General features: G+C 58.4%; 2 protein-coding genes across 6 annotated transcripts in view; one reads left to right on the forward strand and one right to left on the reverse strand.

Annotated features, from left to right (window-relative positions):
- The window catches only part of MORN1 (MORN repeat containing 1), a 54,011-nt gene extending 37,475 nt beyond the window's left edge, over window positions 1-16,536 (reverse strand). For 4 of the 5 annotated variants that reach the window (XM_019712061.3, XM_019712058.3, XM_019712060.3 and 1 more), the window contains exons 1-7: window positions 16,312-16,536; window positions 15,160-15,231; window positions 13,947-14,045; window positions 13,268-13,378; window positions 12,001-12,091; window positions 11,330-11,417; window positions 1,213-1,309 (exon numbers count right to left, since the gene is read on the reverse strand). In XM_019712061.3, coding sequence (XP_019567620.3) covers window positions 1,213-1,309; window positions 11,330-11,417; window positions 12,001-12,091; window positions 13,268-13,378; window positions 13,947-14,045; window positions 15,160-15,231; window positions 16,312-16,387 — 634 coding nt within the window. In that variant the 5' untranslated portion in view covers window positions 16,388-16,536. Of the gene's footprint in view, window positions 1-1,212; window positions 1,310-11,329; window positions 11,418-12,000; window positions 12,092-13,267; window positions 13,379-13,946; window positions 14,046-15,159; window positions 15,232-15,900; window positions 16,281-16,311 lie in introns of those variants that run through there. The other variant, XM_074334249.2, reaches the window with a different exon arrangement.
- Window positions 16,537-16,670: 134 nt separating this feature from the next.
- On the forward strand, window positions 16,671-27,776 carry RER1 (retention in endoplasmic reticulum sorting receptor 1). Its single transcript, XM_074334255.2, has 7 exons — window positions 16,671-16,817; window positions 20,053-20,140; window positions 21,897-22,001; window positions 23,889-23,988; window positions 25,294-25,372; window positions 26,450-26,585; window positions 27,136-27,776. The coding sequence occupies exons 2-7, from the start codon at window positions 20,060-20,062 to the stop codon at window positions 27,223-27,225; spliced, it is 591 nt and encodes a 196-aa protein (XP_074190356.1). The 5' UTR covers window positions 16,671-16,817; window positions 20,053-20,059; the 3' UTR covers window positions 27,226-27,776.
- The last annotated feature ends 40 nt before the right edge of the window (window positions 27,777-27,816 follow it).

Raw genomic sequence — 27,816 nt, forward strand, 5'->3', positions numbered from 1 at the left:
GCTGGCCCGTTGAGTGCAGGTCCCCTGCTCCACAAGGACCTGCGGAGACGTCCTGGGGTCTGAGTGGTTGCCGACCCCAGTGTCATTTTCGCAGTGTCTGCTGCCCTGAGTCCCCGACCCCCAATAGTGATGGCGTCTGGTGCAGCACAGCGGGGCTTTTAAAGACAAAACCTGGGACGAGCTTCGGCTGAGAGGCTCACTGGAGCTCCGTCAGTGACTCGCCAGCTGGGAGAGTGTCCAGGGTCACAGGTGCTGGTGGGGCAGCCCTGTGCTGCTCTGCGGAGACACCAGGTACCCTGCCTGGGAACCAGGGCCCACGTTGGCTGGGGGAGCCCCAGGGCAGCCGTCAGCCTGAGACCCCTGCTGTGAGGAAGCGAGGCCACATCCTGCCCCAGTCTTTTATACCCAGGTATTCCAATAGGACCCCAAATTTGGGGGTGAGTGGAACCAGGCTGATATTAGTAAGAAGCTCCTGGTGGACCCAGAGCCCTGCCTGGGGGTGGGGTGTCTGGGCTCAGCCCTTAACCCAGGCTGCAGGGTAGCCATGCACCCCAAGACACGAGTCCCAGGTACCAGGACCCCGCCCCCAGGACTTTCATCCCCACTGAAGAGTCCACCTGCTCAGCAGGCGCTCTCATGGGCTGGGGCAGTTGTTATTGGCGCCCCAGGGCCTCCCCCCACCATGGCTCCCAGGGCCCACCTGATGTGCATGGGGTGGCACCCTCGTCCTGGACTCATCCAGTGGGAGGCTATTCTGATGCTCAGGGGGCAACACAGGGAGGGGGAGGCTGCCCACACCCAGCAGAGGCTCCTGCAGGCCATAGGCCACCGGTGCTCATGTCACCGTGCAGAGCTGGGGGGTGCGTGGATGGAGGCCTTCAGAGGGCCCAGATGCCCAGGGCCCCAGGGGTGGGGGACCCCCTTGATTGGGAGAACTGCAAGCTGGGAAGCCCTGCCCACAGCAGGACCTGCTGGGTCTAAGGTCTGACGGGGAGTCCCTGCATGTCACAAGCCCCTTTGAAACCACACTGGAACAAGTTTTCTAAGAAGGGATGAGATTTTAGATTCCATTTCATCTTAGCCCCCCCAATACCTTCTTGTCCAACCCTCCTGTGTGACTGCCCAGGGCCACCTGAGAGAAAATGCAGGCAGACCAGACATGACCTTGAAAGGGCCACAGGAAGGCGGGGGTGGGGGGGCATGCACACCTACCCACTGGGTGGCCGTTGATCCACATCCCACGGTAGCTGACCCCGGAGCAGTGGACCATGCTGCCCAGTCCACTGAAGACGTCGCTGTGCCACTGTCCCTATAGACAGAAGCACAGGCCTCAGACAGGCTCTGGTTCTCACAGAGGGTGAATGCCAGGGGCGGCCTCCACCCCGCACAGCACCTCTGGGCTCTCAGGCTCCAAGGGGCCGCTGGGGACCCGAGGCTGCTGGAAAACCATGCTGTCCCGGGGGGCGAGGGCGAGAAATTACACTGCATTTGAATGCATCCAATTTGCTTTGCAAAAATGCACTCCCCTTTGAATTTTAAGAAGCCAGGAAGTTTGGGAACAACGGCACATATACAAAATTCAAACAAAAACAGGCTCTAAAGGGCACACTTTTCAGCATAAAAACCCTTTCACACACAGATATTGCATCTGTGCCGAGTGCCACAAAGGAGACCCCACCTGCGGCCGGAGGGCAGTCAGGAGTGGGTACTCCTTCCTTGACAATGGAAAGGCCAATTAAAGACACAGTTGGAACCCACACAGCGGCACCCTCAGGGAATGCTGGCTCGCTGCACCCCCAAGGCGGCCTCCCCCACAACAAGCCTCTCTTTCTAAACCACACACACACAACAGGGGGGAAGAATAATGTAAAATAGCAGGAAAATTATTTTTGTGGAAAATTTCAAGATCGTAATGGTATTTTATTTGACTATGAATTACTCCTATTAGAAGAAAATGTAGCCAGAGGCACGTTCGGTCTATTCGCTCTTCTGCAGAAGCTAACTGGGCCCCGGGTCCCTGCCCTGCCCTCCAAGTGGGCCCGAGGCCACTCAGCAGCTGAGGCTGGGCTGCAGGCGGTACTGGGTTGGGGGGTGCTGCCCACAGGGGGACCCTGGGTCTCCATAACTCCAGCCACAGGCTTGGGGAAGAGATTTGGGGGAGGAAGTGCCGCTGAGGCCGGCCTTCGTGTGGCCCAGAACAGCTCAGCCTCCAGGTCAGAGCACCAGATGGCTAGCAGCCCCTGTGGGCGCCTGTCAGCGGTGGAGACACAACAGCTCGCGGCTTTAGGAGGGGCCGGGCTGCCAGGTGGGCAGAGGCATGGCTGCCTCCCACAGACCATGGCTCCCGGCTGTCCTGGAGCCACCGGGCAGCCTCATTCCTCCAGCCCCAAAACCCAGGGAGCTGGGTCAGCCCTGTGATGGTTCGTGCCTCCTGAGCCCAAACACTGGCTGTGTCTGGAATACTCAGTGCCACCCATGCTGACATTGCAGGTAGTTTACCCACGTCCCCAAAGCTGTGGCTCATATGTGCGGGCACCAGCCAAGCCCAGGTGGAGGCGGGGCGCTGCTGTCCCGCAGCCCGAGGACTCACTGAGGACCACCAGCCAACCCACTGGGCCCTGTGCTACCCTCCTGGGCTGGCGAGGGAGGGAGGCCCACCCAGCAGCAGCAGCAGGGCGACTGCCCCAGAGTTACCAGTTGACCATCCCCGGGCCCAGCACAGCCTCCAAGCAGCATCTGTGGGTGCTTAGGGCTCCCCATGCGTGTGCCTGCATGGGGGCGGCGCATGTGCTGCGGATGCCTGTGTGTCTGTGCGTGCGCATCCACGGGTGGGGCAGGGGCAGCCATGCTCAGGGGTGACAATGGGGCTGTGCTGGGCAGTGGCGGAGAATCCTGGGCCGAGCCGAGCTGTTGTCCCCAAGCTGGGATGGGGACAGCCCTGGGAGGGCAGAGCGCCCCAGATACTGTGTGCCGGGAAGCGGTGGGGAACGCCTATGGTGCAGAAGTTGCTGGACCGCTTTCCTTACTCCAGGACCCTTGCCCTCCCGCCACCACCCCGGACCTGAGAAGTTACCAGCTCCGTCCAACTCAGGAAATGGAACTCACAGCCACGTGAGACCCATATGAGCCAAACCGAACTCACCACCCCAACACCCCCTCGCCTTTTTGCCTGGAAATTCACGCCCCTTTTGGGAGGCTTTGGCTCTGTGCTAGAGTTGGGGCACAAAAAGCACTGTGCTTCAGTCCCCACCCAGGCGCATGGGGGTGGTGGGGCCCCAGAGAAAGCATGGGCAGAGGGCCGGTGCCGCAGGGCAGGGCGGCCACGCAGCAGAGGGCCAGTGCCCCGCGCTATCCACCCTCCCTGAGTGGAGCTGCCATGTGCGCGCCCGCTCTGTGCTGGGCAAGTGTGCTACCTGCCTGCACAGCGGCCGGCGGTCCTCCGTCAGGTCCTGTGCTGGGGCTCTGGGGCCCTGGGGCCGGGCCAAGTGCCGAGGCCGCCAAGAAAGGTGGGAGGCTGGGAGTGCAGATAGAAACTGGCTCCGGAGCTCACTCTGCACCGACCTCGGACAGCTGCACCCTGCTGTACTGGGTCGCCGCATGTCCGCACATGGGGTTGCCGCACCCTGACACTCCGGGGTACCACACGTCCACACATGGAGTCGCTGCACCCTGCCATTCCGGGGTACCACACGTCCGCACATGGGGTCACTGCACCCTGCCACTCCGGGGTACCACAGATGGGGCCTCACCCTGCCTCATTCTCGTGGTCCTCCATCTCGATACTCCAAGTGCTCCCGCCAGATGGGAAGCAAGTCATGCAGCCCTTCATCAGCTCCTTTCCCTGCCTTTCTCCTGGTTGTGGCACGTGTGTGTCTGATCTGGTCCGAGGGACGTGACCTTCCTGGAGGCAGGAGTCACCCCTCCATGGACTGGCTCGTGCATTTACTGGCTGTATCAGGACACTGTATGGCTCAAGTGAGCACAGGCTGAAAGCCTCTCCAAACAGCACGATGACCACTGGGCCCATTGACCGCGACGGGTCCGTGTCATAGTCCCACAAGAATGGCCATTTCTCGTCTCAGCTGGCCCTCCAGTCCACTCCGCCCTCTGTGACAGGCAAGAAAGAGGGAAGGCAGAGTGGCTGGTTGCTGGCCAGGAAAGAGGGGCAGAGTTGAGCAGGTCACAGCCACGGAGGGCAGCCTGCGGGCTCAGGGATCCGCTGAGTCGGTGAAAAGCTTCCCGTGGAGCGGGCAGGCGTGCAAACCAGCCGTATGTGTGCCCATCAGGCCTCGAAGCCACCTGTACCCCCCCAGGGGCCGAGTGGTATCGGGCCCCTGTGCAGTCGTGGTTCAGTTACCAACAACGCGTGCCCCCGAATCTGCGCCCACGGCACAGATGCAGGCGAGCGGGTATCCAGGGCTTCAATGGGGAACTTCACCGGGTGCATCTATTGCGGTGACCAATGTCACCACCCAACCGCACACTCTTCTAGTTAACGTCACAAATCATACATTTGAAAACTGTGACCTTTCTCAGCTAGCTGACGCGCACCCAGAGCATGGACAGACATGATGAATACATCTTAATGAGACAGCACCACGGCGGGGGCTCCTCACCAGAGGCTGGGGCCAGCCAGGCAGGGGCACTGCACGCACCACTGCTCTCTCTCCTCCTCCCTGCCAGGTGAGGCCCCAGGATCGGCGGGCGTGGGAAGATGCCTGTGACAGGGCCCGCGTGGGAAGGACTGCCTGGGGCCTGTGTCCACACCGCAAATAAAGCAAGGCTGAGGGGGACGGGTCCAGTGTTAGGAGACAGTCTCGCAGGTGACGGTGAGGTCACCGTGTCACCCCGCAGTTGATGGGGTGACCGCAGGACCCTGGGGGTGACGATGTGGGCAGGTGGGTGCAGCTCGGACTCTGCATCCCTGCCAGGCTCCCACGAGGCTCTCCTCCTGTCGCAAGTGGCTGAGGCTGAGCGGCAAGTCTGGACTGTCCCCACTTCTTGGATGACACTTTGTCGCGATGAATTGGGATGAGGAAGTCCTGAGTGCTTCCCCCCTGCAGACGGGTTTGAATACACTGGGAGCAGGAAGTACTTGACACTTCTCATTTCAGGAGGCATTCTGCAGCTAATCGACGCTATTTTTCTCCCCGAGGGAAAAGTTACTATGCTATTATTGGACTCACTTCTGTGCCTGTGGTGCCCCCCCCCCCGCCCGAGGGGGGCCTAATCTCCACCTGGCTCAGAATACCTGGGCCCATCACATCAGTCGCTTCCCCTCCAGCCCTCCTAGGGTGCCAAGGCCCCCTCTCCTGGGTCTGCCTCCGCAAGTAACCCTCCCCAACATTGCCAGACCTCGCACCAGAAGTGGTGAGCACTTTCTTTGAGGTCATGGGCTCACAGACCAGGTAGGGTGGCCTGGGGTGAGGCCACATGTGAGGATATGGCCCCAGTCACCTGCGGGGCCCTGTGTCTCTCCAGCTTTGTGGCAGAGGTTGGTGGCCTGGGCTGAGCTCCCTTACCACCCATCTCCAGACACTTCTCAGAATCAGCAGGTCGAGTATCCGTGCTCCAGATCCTTAGTTGCTTGGATTTCAAAGTGCGAACTGTGCCGAATGTTTCTGACGCAAACACGAGCTGCCTTCACGTGTCTGGTATGACACTGTTGATGTCCAAACCCCACAGGGAACATGGGGCCGGGCGCTGGTTCCACAATGACCCGGGAGCCCAGACCCCTTCTCCCACATACGCGTTCCAGTCCTGTGTTCAACGCGCCCCTGGGGTCACAGCCACACATTGCTGGACTGGGGCCGCCTGGCCCGAGGATGGTGGCCTGGGGACATGGAAGCCCCTGGCATTCCTGCAGACGCGCGCAGGGAAGCAGGGAGGTTGGGAGCCCGCGGCAGGGGAAGAGGCGCACAATGCCAGCCACCTGCTCTGTGTGCCACCCAGCAGGCCTCCCTCAGGGAAAGACAACACAGACACGCAGCCAATCGCATGGAGCCGGGGACTGCACCGCGGCCCCACAGGTGGGCTCTGCTCGGATGTGCAATCCCGTGCCACGGATCTCTGCCCAGCTCGGGCTGCTTCCATCCCGACAGGTGGCCTGCTTGTTGCTATGGGCTCCACACAGATTCCCCAAGTGACGCTGCCCCCTTAGGGGCAGCCGTGTCCATGGGGGTCGCCAAGCTGCAGCCACAGCCTCGGGAGGAGCTGGTGAGCTCACTGCCGCTGCCACCACCGGGCACATGTCGCCAGGTCCCACGGAGGTCGAGGCAGCAGAGAACATGCAGCATAACGCACGCCAGGACACGAGGCGACCGCACACGGGATGTGGGGGGAGCAGAGGCAGGAGACACCCTCGGGCTCCAAGATGAAGGGGCTACGAACCCCGGGCCACCAAGCCCGAGTGTGTAGTTGCCATCACTGGAGCAGGGCAGACACCTGGCTTCTCCTTTGGCTTTATTTTCTGATGAAAGATGTTAACATTTTCAGGAACACATTTTCTGCAGGACTAATTTTTTGAAGTTTCACTATAAAGCTCTGCATCAGGGAGGACGGTGGCAGAGACGGCTTTGCAAAGGGCCCACCTGCCCCTGGAGGGTGGCCAGTCGCTGCCCAGGCTCACAGTCCCTTCTCTGGGGTGCTGGCCACCCCACTCCACATCACCCTGAGCACCTTCGCAATACCTCGTCCCCAGGGTCAGGCTGATGTCACCGGTGGCCGAGGGGGGCTCCAGCATATAGCACCCACACACTCACTGTGTTCTAGTCTTTTCAGAAAATAAAATTACCTTGAAATAAATAAAAAGCAGTGTGCCGGGTGGGGAGGTGACCTGGTGTGGAGGAGGGTGCAGTGGACGCTGCAATGCCCTGCTTTGGGGCGCGAGCTCTGAGGGGAGAGACCAGCTGTGCAAGGACACCTCATATGGCCTGGCGGTGACGTGGTAGCAAGCACGTGCCCCCAGGACAGTGGCTATACACGCTGGTGGCCCAGCCAAGGGAGACATCCAAAAGGGAGGGCAAGGGACCCATGCAGCAGAGTCCTGCCAGGGACTGATGACAGTGTCTCTGAAACGGTGGCAGTGGCCACAGAGGAGCAGGCTCTGCTCTTAACACGGTCACTGTCAGGAGGGCACACACCCATCTGTTTTCAAGACAGAAAACATGTGTTGGCGAGGACGAGGGAAGTGGGGACCGGTGCACGGCGGGCGGGAGGGTAAAACGGTGCCACTGCTGGGGACAACGGTGTGGAGGTCCCCAAAACTTAAACAGAATGGCCACGGGATCCAGCAACCCCACTTTGTGTGTCCCCAAAGTTGTCAACACAGGGTCTGGAACAGGTCCGTGTACACCCACATCCTCAGTGGTGTCACTCAGTCGCCGAGAGGTGGGCCACCCAGGCGTCCATGGATGGATGGACGGATGACGGACGGACAAGCAAACCGTGTCCATCCACACAGAGGGAGAGTATTCGGCCGTAAGAAGGAAGATTCTGACACAGGCCACAGCGAGGATGGACCCTGAGGACACTGTGCTGAGATAAGCCAGTCACAGAAGGACAAGTACCGCCTGACTCCATTTATACAAGGCCCCTGGCGGGGTCCAACCCCCAGAGACAGAAGGTGGGACGTGGTGCCGGGGCCTGGGGCAGGGCTGGGGAGTGAGTGTCTAACGGGAACAGCGGTTCAGCTTGTGAAGATGGAAAGTTCTGGAGTTGGTGGTGGTGACGGCTGCACGGGGTGAGTGCTGAATGTCTCTGAGCTGTGCACTTTATGACTAAAATAGTAAATTTTATGTGTATTTTACATTTTTTTCAAAAATGGGGCTAGATATTTGCGTAGGGAAGCCTAAGGGACAGCTGCCCTCGGGGAGACGTATCTTGGGGTGTGGCACCTAACTCCCTCTGGGGACTCCATGGCTCTCAGGTGACCCCCACACCTGAGGCTGGAGGTGGGGCCCAGGAGGCGTCCCCACAGCACTGAAAGGCCTGCGCTGAGATTGGAGCACAAGTCGGTTGTCGCCCTGCGTCCACACCCGTCTAGAAGCCTTTTTTAAAAGGTGGACGGAGTTCAGGAGCTGACCCCAGAGCCGGCCTTCCCTTTGGGGCTGTGTGCCAGGCTCAGGTCTTCTGGTCACCGACTGTCCTGCTGGTGACAGCGGCATCCTCAGTCCTTCCCACCTGTGCTGACAGGGACTCAAGCGCCCGAGACAGAGGCCTGGGGCTGTCCACACGGGACACTGAAGGGCAGTGCTCCCACTGGGCCACCAACACGACCTGGGGACGGTGTGTCCGGCCAGCAGCACTCAGGGCCTCGGGTCACAGCCAGGTCATCTGCGTGTGAATCTCTGAAAGGTGGGGGCATCGCAAGCTGTGTGAAACACAGGCAGACAGGGCTTGAATCCCCAGAAACGTGACTCGGAAGACTAGGCTTCTGTGCCAAGAGGGACAGTGTGGCCTGTGACACCGAGGCCCGGGGCCACTGTCAGGGCAAATGCCGCCTCCTCACAAGCTGGGCTAGGGCGTCCCCCAGCCCAAGTCCAGCCTGTCTTTAAGTAGAAGCCACGGCTTGCTGGCAGGGGTGGGCTGCCCCCTGGTGGCGGGCGACAGGAGGTGGGCGCCCCAGCCAGGCGGGCGTGTGGAGTGCACTCCCAACGGCCCCAGCCCCTCAACTGAGCCACGATTAGCAGGGGAGGCCCGAGCAGGGCCTCAAAGTGCTGGGAACACTGATGCCCCGTGGGCCACCCCTGGAGGTGGCCAGGGGGCCGAGGCACAGACTAGCCTCCGGGGGTGGGGCTTTGGGACTGTGTGCCAGGCTCAGGTCTTCTGGTCACCACCTGTCCTGCTGGTGACAGCGGCGTCCTGTCCTTCCCACCTGTGTTGACAGGGACTCAAGCGCCCGAGACAGAGGCCTGGGGCTGTCCACACGGGACACTGAAGGGCAGTGCTCCCACTGGGCCACCAACACGACCCGGGGACGGTGTGTCCGGCCGGCAGCACTCAGGGCCTCGGGTCACAGCCAGGTGCTGGGGGCAAAGCCTTTCGTAATTCTCTGGAGGGACCAGAAGCTGCCGGCCCTGCCCTGCCACTCCTGGTTTGGGAGGACTCCTCTGTGCCTCAGTTTCTTCAATTCCCTTTGGGCGTTGGGAGACGATGATGTGAAGAGCCGGGGATGTGAAACCTAACGAGACGAGTGGCCGGTGCCTGTGCTGCACATTAGAAAGCTGGTCCCACAGTCAGCCCAGCCCCGCGAGCTGTGGCTTGGACACTCGTGGGGGTGACTCCGGGAATAGTGGGGGTGGCTGATGGGAGGAGGAAGGTTCCGACTGGGTTCTTTACGTGGCCGCTGGAGTTTGTGGTGCCCACAGTGTGCCCTAAAGGCTGGTGCAATGAGGACAGACGGCCGTCCCCCTTGGGAGTTTTGATGTGTCATGGCAGCATTTGCAAATCGGCTCAGGAGCCGCCACTGCATCTGCCCAGGTCCGCAGAGTGGTGGCAATGTGGATGCGAAATCCCATGAGCACCCTGAGGAAACGGGCTGCACGGGCTCGCCGTCCCGGGAGTGGCCTGGTGGTGGTTTCACTGAGCAGGACTGTGTTCCACCAGCAGGGCAGACGGCACGCTGGGAAGCTCTGCGCACCTGCGGCCCAGCTGGCTGCGCGCTCCCACCCCAACGAGGGCCCTGCGCCCGTCACCGATTTACCATGTCAGCCCCAAGCCCACCCTTTGCTGCTCTGCGCTGTGGTGCCAGATCCTGGTTTCTGTTTGCCAGCTGGTGCCACGCTGGGCTTTGTCCACACAGGCTGCTGCCAGACCCGGGTCCAGTGAGTCCACTCCGAGCTCCTCAGGTGCGGGGGTTGCCCTCGGTGAGGTTCTCTGCACCCGCAGTGGCTTCCTGTGCACGGGGCCAGCATGCTACAGCCACCCCCCAGCTCAGCCGAGTCGCGGGTCCGAGTCGCGGAAAGGCTGGGCTTTTCTCCCCTCATCTCAAAGGCCCAATCCTTCCCAATCTTTGCTCTGGCTTTCACCCAAGAAACTGGGCAAGGACGTGAATTCACCTGACGTCGTAATTCTGCAACCCACACAATTAAGTTTCGTGTTTCAGCCCTGAGGCTTTGAGACACGGGGACCTTTGGGGCCGCCATGGGCTTCGCTGACTGGCTGTGCCTTCGGAGACCCCAGCGGGTCCTTTTCTCCCCATAAGTGCCCCAGGACACTCGGGAGGGTCTGATGCATGGGACCGTCCTGCTGCTGCCTGTACTGCATTGTCACCGCACTGTCACCACGCGCAGCAGCCCCTGATGCAGCTGGCCCCATCTTCGGGGTCTCCTGGGCCAACTCCACATTTCTTATCTCCGTGTTTCTGCTTTCACCCATTTCAGGGGCCGCCACCTTTCACTAGCTAGCAGCTTCCACGTGGCGTCCTGGTGTGCTGCTCGTGCTCCTGCTTGGATCCTGCCCCTGGCTCAGGAGCCCCCTTGCCTCTCCTGGGCCTTGGACTCGATACCCACTCCATCGGCACGTCCAGTGACTTTAGCTGCAAGCCACCCACACAGGCCGCGAGCGCCTCCTGCTGACCACAGTGCCCGCCACGTGAGAGCCAGAGGGGCCTCGCAAACAAAAGGTCAGACCAACAATTCCTTGCAACTTGCTCTGCTGCTCAGAATAAAACTCCAACCCACAGTGGCTTCAGGGCCCACGCGTCACCCCAGGGGACCTCCTGCCTTGTCCTGCCCTCCCGCCCAGCCCCCACCATGCAGGCTCCCGCCTCAGAGTCCCGTGCTTGCCCTTCCCTGCAGTCTCCACGTGGCAGCTCCTTGTCAGCACTCAGATCTCCGCGCACATGGTGACTTCCAGGGAGGGCTGCCCAGCCACTCTCTGGCCACCAGCTGCACTTCGCTGGCTGACACACAGACCAGCGTCCAGCAAAAGAAAAATTGATGGATTCTGGGGGCCTGAAAGGGTTTCGATGTGCCCTTCACCCACGTGTAGCACCTAAAACCCTCTGCCAGACCCTAGAGATAGTACCTGCTGCAGTGACGAGGAGGATGGGTGCAGAGCCCGCAAGGACATGGGGCACCTCCGCCACCCCCATGCCACCAAGGGGGCACCTGGGCCCAACGGCACTTCTCATCAGAAATGCTTCCCCAGGTGGCAGGCACCTCACCCCCACGGGTGAGGGTGTAGGGTCATGGGGGTGGTTCAGGAACCAGCTCCTTAAGCCTCCATTTGTCACCATCCCTACCTCGCAGGGTGAAGAGTGGCACGAGCTGTACCCGCAAGAATGCCAGGCCCCTGCCTGGGCCCCAGGAAACTCGCAGTTAGTTACCTCATAGGTGGAGCCGTCTGCGCACCACAGCACCCCGTGCCCCTGACGCTGGTCCCGAACCCAGTCGCCATCATACTTGTCACCGTTCCTGAGGGACAAACGCAGAGGCTGCTCTCAGGCGGGGGAGAGCCAGGTGGTGGCACTGACTCAGACCGGCCCCTCCGACCGGGCTCAGCACGCACCACCGGGCTGCGGCAGAAATAGGCCCTGAGCAGATGGCTGCAAGCTGCTGCCGTGCCAGGGCCAGCGCAGGGGGCAGGCGGCCTGGGCGCTTGGTGGGGCATGATGACAAACGCCGGCCCTGACGAGGACACGGCCGCCAGCCCCAGGTATGCAGGATTTGGAGAACAACAGAGAAGAAAAAGGGAGGGCAAACCCACAAATTCAAATGGCAGGATTTTGCACAAGAAACTGGCCCAGGAGTTTGAGGCCTGATGTCCAGTCCTGCGGCCGGAAGGAAAGAAAGCCTCAGTAGGCTGCACCCCAAGCCCCACCCTCCCATTCTTCCCGGGAGGTATTTTATTGGGGGCAGGGTCGACGTTTGTCTCTAAACATAAAAACAACCAATTCCAGCCACCGAGGGAGAAAGTGCAGAATCATACCAAACACAGCCGTACTTTACTGACTGGATATTAGGGGTGGGTGACAGGACGCAGGGGCTGCACACTCACTGAAAGGCCATCTGCCCTCGGCCATGTCGCCTGTTGTTGTGAAACGACCCCTGGTACACTTGCCCATCCTGGTCCACCAGATACCCATGTCCTAGAGAAGGAGCCAACAGGCCAGGGTCAGCTCAGGCCTCCTGCTGGGCAGACCCTCCCTGGACGAGGCCCAGTCACCACCCAGGTCATGGGACTCAGCACCCTCCCCACCCCGGCCACCCTTCCAAGGGGTAGTTTGACTTTGGACAGCGCCAGCAACTGCGACACCAGTCAAAGTGGCTCTGGGGTCTGTCTCTCAAAGGTCCTGAGTGAGGGTGGGAGGGCTGCCCCAGAGGGGTCCCTCCACCCCCCCACTGAGGCTGAAGGGCTTTGAGTCTGGCTGGGGCAGCGCTGCTACCAGCCAAGATCTGTTTGACAGGAGTTTATTTACGGCTGTGCGGGGCCGGCCTGGGTCTGAAGGCAGAGGAGACACGTGTGACAACACGCCTGCAGCGTGTGTTTGGGATTTTCTGGTTCTGGACAGTTTGCAAGTATGAGGGCTTTCCTCCTTCTTCTGTGGGCAGGCGCTGGACAGAAGGAGAGAAGCCACAGCCCCACTCGGCTGTGCTGTGACTGCTCTGCTGCCTCTGGGTGGCTGCTCTTCCAGGACCGTGAGCACATTGGCTGTGGGGCCCAGCTGACTGCCTGCCCCGCCCTCCTGGAGCAGAGTCCGCCTGCCGCACGTGTGGACTCCGGACTCCTCTCAGCAGAAGGAGGGGGACGTGACTGAGCTGAGGCCCCAACAGGGTGTGTGCTGCTGGTCCCTGGGAGCCCTGATGCTGCAGCAAGGACCCTGTGACTGCAGCCATGTGGTCGGAAGACCCGTCCAGCTGAGCCCAGGCCCAACCACTGACCCTGGGGTTGCGAGCAAATAATAAAATGGTGGTCGTTTGGAGCCAGTAGGATTTGGGTGGCTTGTCACACAGTGGCAGCTAACAGATGCATAACGCAGGCTGCAGGCACAGCCCCACACAATGCACTGCAGCAGACAGCTCTGAGGGCGGAGAGAGCATTCTGTCACCTCCCACCCCACCTCCAAAGTCAGGCAGGCTCGGGCAGGGGTTCCAGGACCTGAGTGGACACCAGCCTCCTTGTTCATGGACAGGTCCCTGAGTCTACCCAAGCCCACGAATCTGGTACCAGGCAGATGTGCTGGCATCCAGCACCCCCAGGCGTCCTGCCCCATATAGCGCCTGGCGCGTGGCTGACAAACACTGGGTTGTTGCGGACATCAGACCTTCTCTCAAGCCGCGGGAGAACTCCCCTTCGTAACATCCGCCAGCTTTGTACTTCATGGTGCCATGGCCTTGAGGCTCTCCCAAAACAAACTGTCCAGAATAGGTGTTCCCTGGGGTGGACAAAGCGAGGAGAGATGGACATTCAGGGACAGAGCTGTCTGCCATGTCCCCTGCGGGACCACAGTTAGTTCCTGCCAGTCCCTTAAGCAACGGTGGCAGCAGGTGCCACTTCAGAACAGATGAGGCTCGTTATCTCATTTCTGACTCTGGCTCATGAGAAACACGGCAGGTGGGTCTGGACCTGCCATCTCGCTCCTGCAGGGGCGGCCGATCCCCTCCCCTCGGTCATGTGAGTGTAGACTCCACCCTCCGCTGACCCTCTGTGGGCATCGTCATGCCCCAAAGCCCATGGGTGTGCCTTCTTCCACTGAGCACTGACCACCACGCTTGCCTGTAAGGGTCAGAGGGTCTGGAGACAGCCCCTGGCCAAGCAGTGGGCAGCACAGCAGTCGTCCTGCTACAGGATGGCACACTGCTGTTAGAAGATAACTCGGAAACCAGGGGTCCCTACTTTACAGATGGAGGCACCTTCTGCATCCAGAATGAAGGGACCACCTTACACCAGAGATGGTTTACGAGAAAGGAGTCAGCGTGCCCGCCGCCGACTCCACAGCTAACCTGACGAGACCCAGAGTCGGCAGCCTTCTCCCATGATCTCTCCATCCACAAATTCACCTTCATAATAACTTCCATCTTTAAATAGCAGCTTCCCACGACCTGGTAAAAGAAATCGTAACGTGAAGTCAGACAGCGGTGGGGAGTGACTGCTGGTGCCCGTACGTGGCCAGGCTTCGAAGGACTCAGCTTGTGTGTGGCTCCATCTCTTGCCCAACACTGCTCTCTGCAAACTCACCTGCATACACATTTATCAATAAAAACATTCCTGGCATGTGAGCAAGCATCCTGCTGTCCTGCCCAGAAAATAACTGCAGAGCCACCGAAAGCACAGAACAGACCCCGCCCCCAAACTTTCTGGGTGGAGGGGTGAGGGGCAGAGAACACTACGGCCACTTCACCTCTGTCCACGCAGGGGCAGAATGAGAGCGTCTGTGGACACAGGGTGACACTGAAGAATACATTTAAAAACAGCGGACCCAATGTTTTGGGCCAAGCTCTTGACAAGAGTCTCAGATACGAGCCTCAAGCCTGGCCTGGAGAACGAGTCAGAGATTTCAGCACAAAAGTGAGAAATGTCCATGTGGTAAAAACACTACAATGAAAGTCAAAAGTTTAAAAATATGGAAAATATGGGCGGCCAACAGATACAACAAGAGCTCATATGAGAAATTACCAAAAGACCGATTCTCTAGCAGAAAAACGGGCCGAGGATGTGAACAGGGAGAACCCCAAACAGACATAAAACTGTGAGCAGAGCTGTGGGAGTCTGGGCCCTGCCTCCAGCCAGGCCTCCTGGTGACAGCCGCTGGGACTTTCCTCTGTGGTTGTGACTTTCTGCAAAAGCAGGTAAGCTCTTTATCATTAGAAATAAACCATAAAGGCAACTGCCTTTATTTCCACTTTGGCAAAGACGAACTAACTCCACAGAGGGTTTCCAACTCGTAGCTGCCCCTGCCCGTGAGAAGGGTGCAGGCTGAGGGGTCTTCTGCATCCCCGGTGCCTCTGCCTAGCCATGCTACCGGCCACCAGGGCAGCATAAGGGCGTCGTGTTCCGCGAGCCCCAGTGCCGCAGGAAATGGCCTTTCCTCGCCAACAGTGAGAGCACGAGGGCCCAGTGTGGCTGGCACTGCTGCCACCTGCCCACCCCAAGCTCCCTGAGGAAATGCCACTTGTGAGGTGGCGGCTGCAGGAAGAGACCACAGATGTTTCTTACCGTGTGTCTTTCCTCCTCTCCATTCCCCTTCATATCGAAAGAAAGAATTCGAGTATGTGTAGACACCATAACCTGAGTATTGAAAAGAAGACACAGGTGAGCACGTGACACAGGCGACCTGACTGACGTCCAACAAACACCCAGGTGTGGCACAGCCTGGGGGCACTACAGGACAGTGTGCAGCCCCCTTGGGGGGCTCTCAAGGTGTGTGAGTACTTCACCTCCTGGGAACTCCCCAGTACTGCTGCCCAGAGGTTCAGTCTGGGGGTCAGGACCTTTTCTGTTTACCGTCCATGCATCCACTTCTTCACTCCATTATGCACCAAACACCCGTATCACCTGCTCACTCAGGGCAGAGCAGCAGGCCCAGTGGGAGGGGGGCTAGAACACGTGAGTGCTGGGTCCTTGAGAGGTGTGGGGGCTGGGAAGGGGTTGATGGGAGGGTCGGGACCCTTCCCGAAGAGGGGACATTTGAGCTGAGCCTACTTAGCCAGAAGAAGGTGAGGGCACAGTGTGGGAAGCAGCTGGCCCTGCCAATTCTCTGTAGGGACCCTTTCCCGCGGCTCCTGTCCCCTCAGGTCAAAACCCACCTTGCATCCAAGGAGGGCCTGCCCAGCTCCCTCTCTGGCCATTCAGCTGCTGAGCGCACCATCCCCCAAGGACAGGGCCCCCTCCCCAGCAGCCCCCGTGTTTTCAAGGCACAACTTGGGGGTAGCGGTTATAAAGCAGTGTGGGCGTTACCAGACGTAAAGAGGATCAGCTTCCACCCGAAGATAGTGGCGTGGACTCGGAGTTCACTCCGGTCCCTTTTCTTTGATTCTAAGAACGGCTCCTATCAAATCTCCTCTGAACCGCGCGTCCAGGTCGGGTTTCTCCGGGCCCGGTCTCCAGGCCCCACGAACCCCGCCCACCCCGCGGAGCACCGGCGACACGGAAGCGCGCCCCTTCCAGGATCCGGGGCGACGAGGCCTCCGGGGGTGCCAGCTCGGGCTCCTGGAGACGCGCGTGGGTAGCCCCGCTGGGATCCGGGCCGCAGGTTCCGCAACCGGCTCCGGGACTCTGCCTGCCTCCCTCCTACCCCCACGGAGGCCCGGTAGGGTGCAGGGCAGTCGGCCGCTCGCCCCGTGGCCCTGCAGGGCCTGCAGCCATTACCGTCCTGCGGCGGTCGCCCCTGCGAGTCCCGGCGCTGCAGGCGGGAGGTTGGGCTTCTCTGGCTGGCGGCTGCCATCTTGCTTCTAGAGGTTTCCCTTAGCAACCAGCAAAGCCCTCCCCCATTGGCTCGTTGGTCGCTAGGGGCGTGGTCCTGGGGGCTCAGTTTCTGGGCGATAACAATCTCTGGAGCGGAGCAGTCCGGGCCGGGAGCCAAAGAACGCGCCTGCGCCTGCGCGGCATGGCGTGTTTCCGCCGCTTACGACCCTTCCGCCGAGAGGACCGCCCCGCCAACGGACTGGGCGCCGATACCGGAAGCGGAAATGGTTGGAGGCTCTTGGCTCCGCCCCGGCGGCCATATTGGAGGCCCGGAGGCGGCGCCGCGCAGTACGGAGCGGAAGTGCTCGGCTGCCTGTTCCCGGACCGAGCGAAGCGCCGGCGCGGACCCCGCCCGCGTCTTCCTTCCCGCGGCTCTTGGAGACCGCGCTCGGCCGCAGCAGAGCCGCAAGGTACGGGCGGGCGGCGGGCGGGTGGCAGGGGCCGGCATCGGCGGGATCCGGGTGGGGGTCGGGGGCGCGGGCCGAGATAGGCGGGGCGGGATGGACGGGGTCGGCGCAGTGCTGGGCCCCGTCCGGCCGGGTGGCGAGTCCTGCGAGGGGTCCGCTGTCCGCCCCCGCGTGGTGTGGTCATGGCCTCCCTCCTCCGTTCCTCTCCGGTTACCCGGGCTTGTCCGTAGGGCTTGGGTAGGACGGCGTCAGGGTGCAGTGGGTTCCTCACGATGACATCGTGGCAACAGTGCACGCTCGGGTGGCAGAGTCGCAAGTTCTGCAGGCCGACGGGGGCTCCCGCCCGGGTCTCAGCCCAGGGCCGCCCTCGCCGGCGGGACCTGCGGGCTCGGTTTCCTTGTGTCTTAAGAGAGGCGGCCTGTGGCCCTAGAAGTTTTCCGGACGCGCGTTCTGCTGAGTTGGGTCGATGTTGCACTTCACAGTGACATGTAAGATGGAACCCCCGGGATGAATAGAGGGTCCTCAGTGATGGGGGCTCGGATCCCGTCGAGTGTAGGAGGCGAGCGCAGTCAGGTGCCGAGTGCTTAGGGCCAGGTGGAGACCTCGAAGGCGGTCACGCCCCGGGAGGGAGGAGCGCGGAGGAATGCGGCCTCGCCAAGACGAGCAGGTGAGGTCTGGAAGGGCATTCCGGGGAGGGAACAGCACCAGAGGTTGCGGGCGTGTGACTGTCATGCACGGGACCCAGGAGGAGTGAGGGGCGGGCAGGTGAAGAGAAAGGTAGGGGAGCCGAGCTGGCTGTAACGCTGCATGCCCGGCAGAAGGACGCCATCCTGTATTGCAGGGCTCACTTGAGGGGAGAGGACCACCTCCAGAAACAGGTGCAAGTAGCGGCCCTGGGACTAGGCACGCAGACAGGCTGCGGGCAGTTTCAGGCTTATCCTCTGTCTCTGCTTGGGATGGTTTTGTCTTGCTTTTTACTTTGTTTTCTTTGTAACTGAGAATGAAGCAGCTGAATTCAACTGATACCGACTGCTTGCTATGTAACAGGCCTTCCTAGGTAGGGCCCAGCGGGGGACCCGACAAGGTGCACCCCTCAAGGAGCTTGAACTCTAGTGGAGAAATAAGAAAGTGATTCTTACACAAAATAAAAACAGGGTGGTGTTACCCTAGGGACTGGGTGGTTGTGGAGGCCTTTAAAGTGAGCAGAGGAAAGAGGCGTGCAGCCAATGCTGCATCGTGAGGACCAGGTCTGGTCCAGGAACAAGCCTGCCGTGTGGAGGGTGGCCGGCTCTGAGGGCCAGGCCAGGCAACCCCCACAAGAACCCCTGGAGGAAGGCACTAAGGTGCTGTCGCCGCATTTCACAGATTGGAATGAGGGGTGCTGAAACGGTCGCCAGGGTCTTACTGCCAGGAAGGGACAAGAACTGGACGCTGGAAGCAGGCTGTTTGACTCCAAAGTTCACATAATGTTGTTAGCTGGTTGACAGTGAGTGCAGTCAGGGTGTAGGGCCGTGTTTTAATAGGTACATTGTTGGTGAGAGAATCTGAAATTGCCTACTGTGTTTTTGAAAGGTTTTCCCCACATGCCGTTGAAAGAACAATTTCTTCTTAAGAGTGCATACTTTAAAGGATAGCCAGGTATTTTCTCTGTAGCAATTACTCTTATTGCTTGGATTTAAGGAAAAGTGTTTGAATGGTACACGTTTGTCATAAAAAAGTGAAATAAAATTTGCAAGGAACCATAGGATAAAGAAGATTACTGATACAGCTTTCTGCTGCCCTGGCTTTGGCTTAAACTGGGGGCCGGACCTCATAGGTAATGAGTTCTAGTGTAGCTCCTTTTAAAATACAGAATTCTCCCCAACTGAATGTAAAGCTGCACCTCCCGAAAAGACGGGGGGTAGAGGAGGCATCATTCATCTGTGCAGTGCAGTCGTGTGTCTCTGGTTGACGTGTGTCCCACGAGAGCAAAGGGCATTTCTTGGTCTCCTGGACACTTCCTGGAACTCTGCCACATCTACTCGATGGCTCCAGGAAATGGTGTCATGGGATCACAGTCGACGCCAACTTGGTGGTGTGGCTGCTCAGGTTATTTTCCTGTTTAAGGTGTGTGATTGGAAAGTATTTCCTTTTGAGACCCAGGACCACATTCTCAAAAAGAGCCCCGCTGTGGACAGGCGCACTGACGTGGTGACTGGAGCTGTTGTGAGCCCAGGTTTTCTGTCTGTGAGTGGCAAGGGCTGCTGTGTCAGCGAGCCCATTTTCCAGATGAGGAAACTGAGACCCTGCGGCCACACAGCTCTGAGGCCTTGAAAACAGGCTCGGTCAGAGTCAGCTTCTGGTCCCCAGCCCCATGTGGCAGCTGACTGGGGAGATACCATCCGCAGGTTGGGGGCAGCAGTGAGCTTTGCCCTGGCACCTTCTTTCACCAACTTAGGGACAGCAGGCGCCCTGGTCCTGTGGGTCCTTCTCATCCTGAGGTTTGGGCAGCGGCCTGCTTGGTTGCAGAAGCTGAGGTCAGGCTAGGCTCTGGTCGCCCCTGACCTTGGGCAAGTGGCTTCAATTGTTGAAGACTCGGTCTTCCTTAGTAAAATGGGTGATGACACCCGCTTCTCTTGGTCGTCTGGGTTCGCACAGGTTAATTCCTCAGGGAGTCACAGCAGCATGTTGAAATAGTTACGAGCAGATGGGGTTACCTCCACTACAGATAAGGAACTGGGACACAGACGGGTGACTACCCAAGAATTGATGTGATATTCTCCTCTTGGTGGAGTGGAGGACCTGGCCCTTATGGGACCAGGAGATGCACAGCTGGCTGCTGGCGGAGACCAGGGCAGGGCCTAGAGAAGGGGGGTGCTGAGGGAGTCCCAGGAATGCACGGGAGGCAGTACTGGGGAGCTCGGGGAGGCATATGGGGGCAGCAGCCCATGCTGTGGCGGGCCCCCAGACTCCACAGTCATGGGAGGGATGTGACCCAGGTGGCGGTAGCAGAAATGGAAGTCACCCTGGGCTGCTTTGCATGTCACGTGCCTTCCTGGCTTTCCACCAAAGCGTGTCGCCAGCTTGTTTCTTTTTCCAGGACGACTCATGGTAGAGGCAGACAGAAGAAGGAAATGGTGTGGGTGAAATGTTGAATACTGAATAAACCTGCTTGGTAGTAGTGGTGAAAATCGGTGAAAAGCGATCAAGTCCTTGAATGCATTTTATTTAATTCAGAAGTGTTTTGTGATGTCCTCAGGTACAGAATGTCCGAAGGGGACAGCATTGGAGACTCCGTCCATGGGAAGCCCTCTGTGGTCTACAGATTCTTCAGCAGACTTGGACAGGTGGGTTGTTGTGTGTGCACTCTGTGAATATTTGCACAAGAAATGGTTGACCCTGGGACATTTCCCTGCAGGGCATCAGTGTGCAGAGTTCCTGGCACACAGAGCGCCGTTTACACTCTCCCTCTGCCGTGAACACATGCTCGTGTCTTCTGCAAAGGGCCAGACATGAGTGGGTTAGGCCTTGCGGCCACATACGGTCTCTGCCATGTACTTGTTTCTTGGGTGGTTTTTCAACCTTAAGTGTGAAAACCATTCTTAGCTCCCGGGTGGTACAGATAGGGAGGTGGCCCCTTCTCAGCGATAGCCGTCCCCTCTCCCGGCCACCCATGTCCACGTTCACATGGTCAGGGGAGAGGGACCCTCACACCCCTGCCCGGGTCTGCACACGGTTGTTGATCTAGCTTGTGGGCTGTGGCAAGGCCTGCAGCCGCCAGCCGTACCGGACACGATACGCAGACACTGTGAGTTTCCGTCGTCGGGCGAGAAGCCTCCTTCAGCGAACAAGCTGCACGTGGTGCTGGTGTTCGGGCTCAGAATGAAAATGTACCCGTTTTTAAAATTGAAAAACAAAAAAAAGGAAAACTTGAGAATTATTGAAGCTGGGTGGGGGATGGGTTTGTGTGGGCTCAGTATTCTCTTTAATTTCGAGTAAAAACATGTATTTTTTTTCACACTTATCAATTACTGTTGACCTTCCATATTATGTTACTTTCAGGCGTACAGCGTAGAGTTAGGCTTTTTTTTTAAAAAAAAGATTTTATTGGGGGAGGGGAACAGGACTTTATTGGGGAACAGTGTGTACTTCCAGGACTTTTTTCCAAGTCAAGTTGTCCTTTCAGTCTTAGTTGTGGAGGGCGCAGCTCAGATCCAGGTCCAGTTGCCATTACTAGTTGCAGGGGGCACAGCCCACCATCCCTTGCGGGAGTCGAGGAGTTGAACTGGCAACCTTGTGGTTGAGAGAATGAGCTCCAACCAACTGAGCCATCAACTGAGCCATCAAGGTGCCGTGTTCAATCTTAGTTGCAGGGAGCGCTGCCCACCATCCCTTGCAGGACTCGAGGAATTGAACTGGCAACCTTGTGGTTGAGAGCCCACTGGCCCATGTGGGAATCGAACCAGCAGCCTTCGGAGTTAGGAGCACGGAGCTCTAACCACCTGAGCCACCGGGCCAGCCAAGTTAGGCATTTTAAATTTACGAAGTGATCGCGCAATACGTCTAGTCCCCACCTGGCCCCATACAATAGCCCTGTGCTGTACTTACGTCCAGGGACTGTTTTGTAACTACCAGTTTGTTACTCTCTTTACTTTTATGACTGGTGGAAAGTTTCTATAATTAAAACTTAAACAATTTCAGAAGTAACGTTAGGCAACACGTGTACAATTGCATATGCACACGCTCATGTGGATGTGTGTAAAACTAAGGCGCCCTCAGGAAACTCAGGCTCCGTGCTGCCGGGGCCAGGCCAGCTCCGGGCTTTGGGACAGGCCTGGGGCAGAGTCCTGTGTGTAGGTGGCTCCCGTTCTCCTGCCTCGGGAGGTCCTCTCCTGTCCGCATGATGAGCCCTCGGGCTGCTGCCCAGGACCATCCGCTGTGACAGAGCGTTAAGGGATGGACCTGCCTCAGGAATGACTGCGCATCAGCTGGGGATCCATCGATCGTCCAGGCCTCGGCTGCTGACTTCCATTCTGAAGCAGGAAGTGCACTTTGCGTAGGAGCTGCGGGGTCTGTGACGTGCGTGCACTCTTGTTGTTCTAGATCTATCAGTCCTGGCTAGACAAGTCCACACCGTACACCGCTGTGCGATGGGTGGTGACGCTGGGCCTGAGTTTTGTCTACATGATTCGGGTCTACCTGTTGCAGGTAGGTGGCTGTGATGAGACTCGGCGTCTCCACCGTATCCGAATGTGGTGTTGGTTGGGATGTTGGTTTTTGCTTCCATGTCTGGATTAGGTGGGTTTATGGTGACGGAACTGGTCTCTAATCACTTTCAGTTAAGCACCAAACATAAGAAAAATTTCTGTGACTGTCTTTTCAACCAGGATCATTTATAGTTCATCCTGCATTTGTCACACTATTCCCAGGACAGCCTCAGTGGCAGTCTGAGGCCCCTGAAACTGACAACACCCCTCCCTCCTGCTCCCCACTTTCCTGGTCTGGACAGTGGACCCTCTGGTGCTCCCTCCCCCACCTGGGGACTCCTGCTCTGGGGACCTAGTAACCTTCTGGACCAGTCACCTAATTCCCTGGGTGCCACGAGCGGTGCTGGCTCCTGTGGATGTAGCTGTTTGAGGCACATGTTTTATGAGGCCCAGGAGGGGCGTGCAGGTGGTCCAGCCAAGTGCGAGGCCAGGGGCCAGGCCTGGGGTAGTTGTGAGGGGCTTCTATTTGGGTCAGGGGACACCTTCTCTGACTTAACACTTGGGGTGCACTTACTCTCTGGGACCACCTGGTTTCTAGATGCACGTTCTCTTGAGAGGAGGTCGTGATATTTCCTTGTGTCCAGAGGAAGGCAGGTTTGAAGGCGTTGTTCAGGATTTTTCCTCCTCTGGAGCTGGGAATGATGTTTCCTCATTTACAGCAAACACCTTCCTTCCAGGTCTTTCCAAGATCGAGGAAGACGTGGTCCCTAGATGGACACCTGTGTTACTGGACGCTCCTATGTGTCAGTACGTGGGACGGTCTCTTAAACGAAAGGCAAAAACGTGTTCTTGGATGTTCGCATGGTGGTCCTGTCCCTGCGGAACCGCAGCACGGTCCCGTGGGGGCACTGGGGCCATTCTCTCGGTTACTGTGGCTGCATTGGTCCACAGGCCACCTAAAATTCATGTTGAATTTAGTTTTTTTTTTTAAAATCGGAACTTGGTCTATTCTGTAATGGAAAGAATGACCTAGAAATCTTGATTCAGGGAGTTCCAGCGGGGGTGGGTGCGTCTCACAGGGAAGTTGGTTCTAAACCAACCTCACAGCTCACGTAGTGCCCCTCAGGCTTGGCCCTGTGCCCCAAAGCTGTGTGAGCAGAAAATGGACTCTGCAGTCCAGCGTCAGTTTTCTGACTTGAGAAGTTTTACGACAAAGATCTCACTGTTTGCGTGGAAATTGTTAGGCATGTGAAACGGAAGCACAGTGAGTCCTGCTTTGGCGTGGGCACACCTGCCTGGCCGTGGCCTCGCGCTCCAGGGCTGACCGCAAAGCACGTTTAACTCATTTGGACTGCCTCCCATTCTGGCCCTGGGCATCTTCTCGGGGGGAGGTTAGGAACAGCCCCGGCAAGTGTGGTCGCAGGCTCCGGGCCCAGGGGGGTGTCAGCCAGCACCTCTCAAGCAGTGGTGTCCCCGTTCAGATGGCCGTTGGCTGAGGGCGGGCATCTGGACCTGGCATGTGCCCTAGTGTCACTCAGGGCCCAGCCGCCCTGCCTCTAAGGAGCCCCGAGGTGCAGCTCGGCCACAGGGCTATGAATCCCTCCTTTTCTACTGCATTCCTGGGGGAGCTGGTGGCCTCAGGTGTTTGGTGCATCTGACGGGACACCCCTGGCTTGCCCACACTGTCGAGATCCACAGAGCAATTCGAGACAAACTATCACCATGGACGTCCCTGAATTTGCTGTCATTTGTCATTAAGTTCCCTGCCGTGGGAACCAGTGCAGGTCTGAGTTCAGTTAGAACTGGGCCGAGGTCCTGGGCTGTGAATGGGCGTGGTTCAGGGTGTGGGGTGGCTGGCGTGTCACTGACCTGTGCTCTTCTCTTCCAGGGTTGGTACATCGTCACCTACGCCTTGGGAATCTACCACCTAAATCTTTTCATAGCTTTCCTTTCTCCAAAAGTGGACCCTTCCTTAATGGAAGACTCAGGTAGAGTAGCTGTTTGTTTGGGGAGAGTTGTGATTTTGTGTACGTCACGGGGTTGCCCCATTGTCGCTAGAAACATTGGAAATCCAGACACTGATACTGTTCTCTTGGTGTCAAAAGTGTCCCTAGAACTTGGGATTATGAGAAGTTTGTTTGTAGAATGACTCGTTATACCCTCTTACACGTGAGGTGGGCGTTCCTTCTGTCTTCTCTGAGATGCAGATGAGGAAACCGAGGCACACAGAGTCATGTGACTTGTCCAGGGTTAGATGGCAGAGTGAGCGGAGCAGGGCTGGGATATCTCCTTCCCAGATAGCCGGCCTGTCTTGCAGGTGTCTCCACACTCAGCAGTTGGGCCCCTGCTCATGGAACCAGGGTGACCAGAGGCTTCCGTGGGCCGCTCGCTGACTGATGGCCACTGGGACCCTGACTGCTTGCTGATGGTCAGCCCCGTACAGGGTGGTGCTCGCTGATTTCCCAGGATGGTGGGGTTGCTTCACATCGCACCTGGCCGTACCTGGGCCAGGTAGAGGGCCTGAGTCCACGCCTGACTGGCCAGCCTGGGGTGAGGTGGGCACATGAACAAATGATGACTCATTTGTTCCAGATGTCTGCTGCCGCTGTTGGGAAAGCCGAGGCGCAGCTCACTGCCCATGGGACCCCCGTTAGGGAGAGGTGCTCTGAGTGCTCGTCATTTTCTTGAGACTTCAAATTGTGACCAGACGCCTATGATTTTGCTTTGTGGAATATTGAATGAAAACATTAAAGGAAACAACCCTTTCATTTAATGTTGCCCTTTGGGAGGGCTAGAAAACAACTCAGAGGCCCTGTCGGTAATGGGAGGCACCTGTCTTGGGGGGTGGGGTGGGGTGAGGTGGGGGTGAGCCTCCGCCGACAGGCCTGGTTCTCAGCTTGGGGGAGGGCACCGGTCCCCAGCAGTCCAGGCGTTAGCGAGCAGATACACCCAGCCGGCTGTGCATCCCCACGCGTGTGTGTAAATATTTGCTCGTTTCCTTTCGGCCCTTTGTGTAGCGCAGTTGGTGTGTTCCTGAAAGTCAGTGTGTGGTTGAACCTTTATGCAAGCCTATGAAATGTATAGCAGTTCTTTTAAAAAAGGAATTCTCATACGAATCTTCTAAAGCAAAGACTTGATTTCTGAATCAGCTAAAGAGGCTTTTGGTCTTTGGTTAAATGACAGAAATCTGTATTTCATGCATTAGTGCTGAAGTGCTAGGGAGAAACTTGTAACTGTAGTCATGGAAACAAAGAATGACACCTGCTTCCTCTGATGGATGCTCTGTCTTGCAGATGACGGGCCCTCGCTACCAACGAAACAGAACGAAGAGTTCCGGCCGTTCATTCGGAGGCTTCCGGAGTTTAAATTTTGGTGAGTTAATTCCTCTGGTACTTGTCCTTGGGTTTGGGAGATCAGACTGCGAACAGACCGTGTTTGTTCTCATTGGCTAGCAAGTTAGATTTCGTAGAGAAGTGGGAGTTACGGACATTGGCTCACCCAGATAGCGAGCACCACCCTCGCAGGGCCTGACGGTGCCGGTGGGTCCTGGGGCCTCTGGAGGAGAGCGCGGCATCCGGGTATGTTGCAGCCTCGCCTTGGGAGGGCCAGCCACCGGGCCAGTCTCGGGCCCTGCCCCACAGACAGCCGCTGGAGTGCTGCTGCACACGCACAGGTGGCTCTCTGCCCGCCAGTGTGTCTGACAGGCGCAACCTCGGAGACGGCTGCTGACATTGAAGTGCTGCGTCCTGGGATGAGGGTTGCCTTGTCCCCTGGGCCTCCTAAGGTAGTGACATCTGTGTGATATGACAAGGGTGACAGGTGGACACAGGTGACCCCCCACTGTCAGTGGCATGGGGCTCTGTGACCTGGTCGGTCCTGTATTTGTCAGATCAAAACCTGAAGGAAGCGAGCTGCCACATCTTATTTGCACTTGGGATGCTGCGTGCGGGACCTGGCCGGTGCTCTGCTTGTCTGGGGAATGGGCGAGAACTGCAGGCGAGACTGGGGGGCCTGGCAGCCCCCAGGAAGCCGGCCTCTGATCTGTAGGAAGGGGGGAGCCAGGGAGGATAGCACGTGGGCTGTGAGCCTGGTGGGCGGGGGCAAGCCTGGTGCTGCCTGGTCCCCAGGACGCTGCCTAGCTCCACGGGGAGCGGCCAGGATGTGTGGGGCTGGACAGGGGTGTATTCCAGACGGCAGGCCAGGCTGCAGACATGAGACTTGGGCGGAGCATACACCTGAATTGTCCCCAGCCGCCAGCCTCAGTGCCTCTTCACCAGCGTTTTATACTTTGTCATTTTAGAAGAAAACTAGGAGCTTTCAAGGGACTAAAGCGTGCTGTTTGTGGTTGCACGTAGCACGTTACACATCCCAGGCTCGCAGGGCCAGCTCGCTCCGTGTGGGCAGACGCTGTGCAGCTGCCAGACCTGACCTTTCCCCCCTTCCTTCAAGGCACGCGGCTACCAAGGGCATCCTGGTGGCCATGGTCTGCACGTTCTTCGAGGCGTTCAATGTCCCCGTGTTCTGGCCCATCCTGGTGATGTACTTCATCATGCTCTTCTGCATCACCATGAAGAGGCAGATCAAGGTGGGCACCAGCACGGCCGGGCGGCACGGGCTTGGGCCGGGGATGTGGGAGGTGATGTGGGGCCGGCCACGTCCGCCCGCACAGGGAGTGAGTGGCAGGAAGCTCTGTACAGGCCCGGGAGGGGCACTCGGTGCCCCGCTTCTCTCCACAAGGCCAGCCAACACAGCTGTGCCACAGCCCAGGGTCAGGGAATGGGCCCTTGGCAGAGAGCTCTGGGGGCTGTGCCCTTCTCCCGGGCTTGGCGTCCTGTGAGGCACTCAGTCAGGACCGGCTGCACAAGGACAGCGGGTTGTGCCCATGTCGCTCCACAACGGGCCTGGGCAGACACGACCGAGCAGCTTGTCAGGGGGCCTCATCCCGGGGCCCGTCCTGCGTGCAGGGGACCTTTCCCGGACCCTGGGAATCGCCCACCGGCTCGGCCGGCACAGTGGAGAGTTTTGCGGTGGGGCCTGGAGGCTCATTGCTGGAGTCCTAGTTTCATCACCTGACGCGTAGAGAGCACGGTCCATCGGGAAGCCATTCTGAAACCAGTGTGTCTGTCTGTCCCCAGCACATGATTAAGTACCGGTACATCCCGTTCACGCATGGCAAGAGGACGTACAAAGGGAAGGAGGACGCGGGCAAGACCTTCGCGAGTTAGACACCGCGCAGGCCGACCGGCCCTCGGAGTCCGAGGTGGCTTGGAGCCATTGTAACGCCGCCTTCCTCCTTCACATAAAGTAGTTGATGACCAGGGGTCGGATTTTCTTTCTAAAAAAAGGAGCTTCACTTATTTGTAACTGAAATATCAGGTTCTTGAAGAAACTGGCATTTAAACTGCATTGCATTGATTTGTTTTTCAGTGACATTCAGGTGTTGAAATGGACAGAATTGTAGTGAGCCGCAGGCTGGGCGGACAGTTGGGCGGGGTTGGGGGGGCGTGGAAAGACCCAGCCCCCGCCTTCCCAGGGATGCCCACAGAACGCCGCCCAGCTGGAGGGTGATGCTCACCTGAGTCCCGTGTGTTGGAAGGAATAACGCTTCCAAGGTGACTTTCCAGAAGTGCTGGGGTCCTCATGCCAGTTTCCCAATTTCATCTCAGCAGAGATGTGTCAGGTCGGCCTCTATCATAGTGACTCAAAACTTTGTTAAGAACTACATGACCGCTTCGGGCCTGGAATTATAAATATATATTATATTTTAATTGTTTGAGATTATTTTGACATATTTCTTTCATAAACAGAGCTGTTTT

This window comes from Rhinolophus sinicus, chromosome 14 (genome assembly GCF_057876585.1).
Source record: "Rhinolophus sinicus isolate RSI-liver-muscle chromosome 14, RSI-T2T, whole genome shotgun sequence".
Classification (NCBI taxonomy): Eukaryota; Metazoa; Chordata; class Mammalia; order Chiroptera; family Rhinolophidae; genus Rhinolophus; species Rhinolophus sinicus.